This window comes from Cryptotermes secundus, unplaced genomic scaffold (assembly GCF_002891405.2).
Source record: "Cryptotermes secundus unplaced genomic scaffold, Csec_1.0 scaffold274, whole genome shotgun sequence".
In the NCBI taxonomy this organism is placed as follows: Eukaryota; Metazoa; Arthropoda; class Insecta; order Blattodea; family Kalotermitidae; genus Cryptotermes; species Cryptotermes secundus.
This window is the reverse complement of record NW_019735463.1, coordinates 88,006-93,856: the sequence shown is the minus strand read 5'-3', so window position 1 is coordinate 93,856 and position 5,851 is coordinate 88,006. Positions and strand designations below refer to the sequence as shown.

Sequence of the window (5,851 nt, the reverse complement as noted above, 5' to 3'; positions counted from 1 at the left end):
CACATTGATTGACTTGTTCTGCATCCGGAGGTTGTATCTCCAAATATGGATTCTTGGAACAAATAAAGTGGTTGATTGATTGATTCAGTATATAAAATATTATATTTAAGCATCCTGTTGCACTCTATACGATAAATGATAGAGAAAAATTTTAAAGGATTTTAAAATTAGAACTAAAGATTTTATAGTGCTACTACAGGAAAGTCAAAATTAACGTGTGTAAAATAATCTACAAACCAGACAGATATCAACAAAGTAGATGTTGATAATAGCAAGGGAAGTGTTTTTAAATGTTAAATTTTGGGCTGGGTGCAGTGTGACAGCAGTTTGAGTGTTATACACCTGATGATGGCCGTCTGAGGCCGAAACATGTTGTGTAAAGGAGCAAGATCAAGGACACATAATATATTGTTTGCACTTGGGACGGAGTTTATATCATTATATCAGTATATACAAGTTCATCTGTCATAGGTTAGTGCTTGGTGAATGTGAATATTCTAGGTGAAAATCTCAAATCTCATAAAGAACAAATTATTGATTAACATTGTTCACTGTCCAGAGGGTTGTCATGATAGAAAGGAAGGACGAGACAAGCTCACCAGCAGGCAGTAGTGCAGATGTGACAAATCCTGCAGCTAGCTTAGCACAGTCTCACCATTTGCTGCAGCTAACAACTTGTGAAGTAAGTTCTCGTTCTTCATTTTAAAGTTAAGTATATATCATTTTGTGAGTAAGATCTAAATTTTCACCACTTGAAAAACTAGAAAAGTTTTTTGTTAAAGTAGAGATTACGCTTAGCTTCGCTTATAATTGGATGAATGCCATATCAGTGAAATAAGAGCTGAGAGAAATAAGCATACATGTAGTTTTATCATGTGCAGTTATTGTATTTGTGATCTCTAGTATAAAAGAATATTTATACAGAATCTGTAATATAGTTATGATCTACACCTGCAGGGATAGCATAGTTGGTATAGTGACTAGCTACAGGCTGGATGACCAAGGGGTCGAGTTTGAGTCCCAGTAGGGTCAAGAATTTTTTCTTCTCCACATTTTCCAGACTGGCTCTGGGGTCTACCCAACCTCATATCCAATGGGTACCAGGGCTATTTACCCGGGGGTACAGCGGCCGGGGCGTGAAGCTGACCACTCACCTCCAGCTAGTGCCAAGGCCAAGAAAATGTGGATCTATACATCCACTCCCCCATATGTCTTCATGGCATAGTGCTTAATTAGTTAAGCACAGGGACAACTTTACCTTTAAGAAATTTCATATGTCTAGCCACAGTTGCTCACCTGTGCCATGAAGATATTTTTATGATTGTTGTACTTCTATTTTACATTTCACATAATAGAAATAATGTTAAGAGAAGCCTGGGCTGTTGTGAATGTGGTAATAAATCTTTAGTTTCATTTTCATGATTAGCTGAGCAACTGTTAGGTTCTAAATAAAAACCATGCTCCATGGAGCTAGTATTAAGAAAAGTTGCATGTTTTACAAATATCATTGCCACACAAGATTTCAGAACCATGTATCAATTGATTCTTGGGTAATTTGATGACATGTTTTAACTGAATTGGTGTATAGCATTGAGTGAAAGGATGGCTGTGCATGTCAAGAAAGTTGTGTAATTGCCCGTTTGAGGTACTGTTTTGGCAACAGCATGGATGTGCTGAGGAAAACTACAAAAACCTCAGGATGCTTCAGTACTGAAACAAGAATCAAAATCTGGTGCCCCAAAGTATAAAGCAGAAGTACAAGGAAGCCATCTGAGAGCCTCATGAAAATCCATGGGCTAATTGGGTCAGAAGGACACAGGATACTTTCGTCACTTGCACTGCACATTTTCGCACTCATGGCATAGTCTGCAGGCAACTAGACTAACAGATCACATCAGATGCCAGAAACAGCTCTTGTAACTACACATGCTTTTCTTGCACATTCACGCATGGAAATTCAGACATAAGAGCAAAACCCAAAACTTGCAATCTGAAACTTCCTCTGCAGTGCATTAAAGGGATTTTTGGAAGAATGTTTAAACTAACCACTAAATTCTTCTCAGTAAGCACTTTGTTTCTTGATTCAGGTCCCCTCCCCCCAGTGACCACCCTGTGTGGCTAAATTTATTTACAGTTGTGTGAGTAGGTTTTATTTGTAGTGGTAACATCCTGAAATTGATGTTGGTAATATTTCCCTTACTGACTGCCTCTGTGGTCTAGTGATCAGAGTTCCTGGCTACAGAGGTCTCAGGTTAGATTCCCAGCACTACCAGATTTTCTGAGATGTAGTGGGTCTGGAACAGGGTCCAATCAGCCTAGGAACGATAATTGAGGAGCTATTTCAAGGAAATAGCAGCTCCGTTCTAGAAAACTGAGATTAATTGCTGTGGGGATCCATTGTGCTCTCCAGGCAACACCCTCTATCTGTAGAAATTGACACTAACTTTGCCGACAAGCAGCAGTCACTCGGTCAGTATAATTCACTTGCGGACTACAGGCCATGGAGTCCCCCCCCCCCCGCATGGGCAATGTATATGAACACTTGTTGCAGTGTATAACTCTCATTGGGCATTTTGACATAAGAAGTTACACAACTGAGTGAATGTTTAATACAGTAACAGAGGCATGGGATTATAGTTTATAGCTACATAATTCGTAAGCTAGCTTCACATTAAATGTTCAAAAATTTATTGGGGTGATAGTTTAGAGAACTTCGTACGTGGAACATCTAAGGTTCAGAACTCAGCCAGGTTACCAGGTGTTTTGTCCAGCATTTTTCCTTTCTTTTTAACTCATTCTGCCCAAGCAAATGCTGTGACAGTGTCATGTAATAGGCTCTGGTATCATTAAATAACCCAATCTTATTGCGATTATAGTTGTCATATTTAAGTGTGGTTTTAGGAGTACTGAAGAAATTATTACTTCCCATGATTTTGTTTAAGGTTCAAGCGAAACTTCGTGAATCATTTGCTAGGCTGACTGAAGCCTTGCAGTCTCGTGAGAAGCAGCTCTTGCGGCAAATTGATGTTCTCCACAGTCAACAGATAGCTCTGTTGCAGTCACAGCATTCTATCCCTACCAACTGCATCACGTAAGTTCCCATTCAGTAGTACACGTAGTGGTAATTATAATGCTCTCGTAAATGAGATAAACTGACTGTATGATGTATCTCATGAAGCCAGACCATCCATTTTCAGGTATTTCTAGGCACGGTAGATCACTGTGGTTGCAGTGCAAGGGCAAGAAGGCCCACCCCTTATACATTCATTCAGGTATTTCTTATCAGTGTTAAATAGTGCATAATGAGGAGCCTCAGAATTTGTGCTCTATACCAGATATTGTTAGGGTGATCAGATAAAGGAAAATAAAGACTGCTCCATGTAGTCAAGTGAGGTGAAAATGCTTACAAAATTTTACTCGGAAAATCTTGACGGTAGAGTAAAATTGGGAAACCTAACTGTAGATGGGAGTGTAATATTACAAGAAGTTTCTTGAAGAACTATCACCTACTTTCCTTTGATATGACACGGACCACATAGAAAATGAAAAAATTAGAGGGGAGGGGAAATGCAAACCCACAGATGGCCCATTGCCTAACAGTGATAGGGAGGGACACACAAACAGCTAAATGATTTCATAGTATATACAAGGTGATCTTCTAACAAAAATAAGGGGGGGTACATAGAGAGACGGACAGACTCAGAAGAGAAGGATACACAGACCCACTGCAAGGTGATCTTTCTTGTAATCCTCATTTTGTTGTTTATAAATAAGGAAAGTTGACTAAAAATGTATGTTAACCTTTAACGGGCTAATGTCACATATACAAGTATATGACACAAGCAGCAACCGGAGTTGGCCGAATGACACATATATGTGATGCAAGACACATGTTCTCTTTGGGAGTGCTGACAGTTTGACCTTGGGTTTAAAAGCAAAACAAACCTACGTGAGGTCATGTCAGTGGTTCATTCCTTAGCTCTGAACAAAGAAATCGTTTGTCACGGTACTGGTTTTACGTTTAGATATGACTCTTTATGACCTGGTCAGCCAAATATAGCCCAGCTTTGTTTCAAGAACTGATGAGGAAATATTCATCGGTGCTTGCATGTGAGTGCTTCCAGAGCCTTCAAGGGAATGTGACGCATGCAAGGATTGGTTTTCAGTGGCGAATTATCAGTTAGGAAGTCAGTGTCGGATTGTCTAATATTTCTTTATCAGTTAAAAAGTCTGTATGAGACTATCATATATTTCTTTATATATATCATTTTTATTTTCTGTCTTGTAAGAGGTATAAACCCACTGAGCTAGTATTACTTTGTGAGTAAAAGGCATCTTCGCCACTGCGACTTTCAGTATGTGTCGGACTGGCACTCTTTTCGACTAGTATTATAATTACTTTGAATCACTATTTTGCGAGTATTACCAACAGGTGAGAGTGTTGCTTTGTCAATCAACATAATTTATTCGATTTTGCTAGAAACCCCCCTCTCCCAAGATGATTCTTCAATCGCACAAGCTGAATATCACGGTCAGTGGCGTTTCTCGGGGGAAGGCCAAAGTTATTAAGGGGCCCAACTGAGTTGACTGGAGGTGAAACATTCACAACACTGGTCAACCAAAGGGAATCAAAGATGTCGTGTGTTTCGCTAAATAAGAAAAGCAGGAGCACTCTCTTCTATTGTAAAAAGGGTGGTGTCGCTCTGTGTGAAGTGGACTGCTTCGAGAAGTGCCACGTGCGTCAGAGTGTATCGTAAACTGTGAAGCGACGCAGTTCAAACTCATGCACAGTCTGAACAAAATATTATTGTATATAGTGTGACTATATTTACCATATCACCATGATTCAAGGTTGAAGAAAAGACAACAGGTAAGTCCTTTGGAATTTCATATATATATAAGATTATATTTTGCATTTCATGACAAAATAATCACAGTTAATTTTCGTTTGTAAAAATTGCTCTTTTGAGTATATGTAGAAAATTTTATTATCTTTCAGACTGTTTTTAGTTTGTATTTCTCGTATTTCTATGTTGCATAGAATGGAAAATATGTATTTTTCTCTGAAAGTTTGCAATGTTAATTAATTAGGGCGATTTAAATACCGGCCGCAGAGGGCTCCCGGCAATTTAAAAGTCCGTGCGTTAAAGGATAAAGGAGGTTGAGGACTGAGTTTAACTGTCTCAGTAAAGTGTTTAATGGTATGACCGTGTGCACATCGTCATGAAATCTCAGGTTCCACAGTTTAGATGTGGGATTTTTCACCCTCTGAGTGACTGTCAGCTTCTTAAGAAGAACTCTTCTCAGTGGAATTGGTTGGATGTGATACTGTAAGCTTGGAGCTTGATGCATATACTGTATCCTTGTGGAAAAGTCCATGAGTACCCATCAGATAGTAGACATGGTGGGCTAAACAGTATTTCTGGATATAATTCATTCATTCATCTGTAATCTGTCAAGACGACAGGTCCACAGTCCCTTCCAAAACAGTTCCTCCACTTGATGCGATCTACAGCTTTCTCCTTCAAATGAAAATATCCTCGTCTGTCCCCAAGGTCATCCAGCATCTTCTTACATCCTCTTCCTCATCTTCTGGTCACTTCTATCCGCCCCTCTATCTTTCCTTCAATAACTTCTTTTAGAAGGCAGTTACCGCGTAAGATATGACCAATCCAATTAGCCTTCTGTTTTCTTATTTGTGTAGGATATTCCTCTGCTCACTGACTCTAAATAACACTTCATTTCTCACATAATCAGTCCAACTGATCTCCATCCTTCTCCAACACCACATTTCGAAGCTTTCCAGGTGTTTCTGATCTACTGCCCTAAGTGTCCAAGTTTCAGCCCCATA

At 39.3% G+C, this 5,851-nt stretch overlaps 1 protein-coding gene across 2 annotated transcripts in view; it reads left to right on the top strand.

Moving 5' to 3' along the window:
- LOC111869312 overlaps positions 1-5,851 on the top strand; it is a 20,618-nt gene that overhangs the window by 2,688 nt on the left and 12,079 nt on the right. For both annotated transcript variants that reach the window (XM_023860723.2, XM_023860724.2), the window contains exons 2-3: positions 560-682; positions 2,943-3,091. In XM_023860723.2, the coding sequence (XP_023716491.1) occupies positions 569-682; positions 2,943-3,091 (263 nt within the window). In that variant the 5' untranslated portion in view covers positions 560-568. The remainder of the gene's footprint in view (positions 1-559; positions 683-2,942; positions 3,092-5,851) is intronic.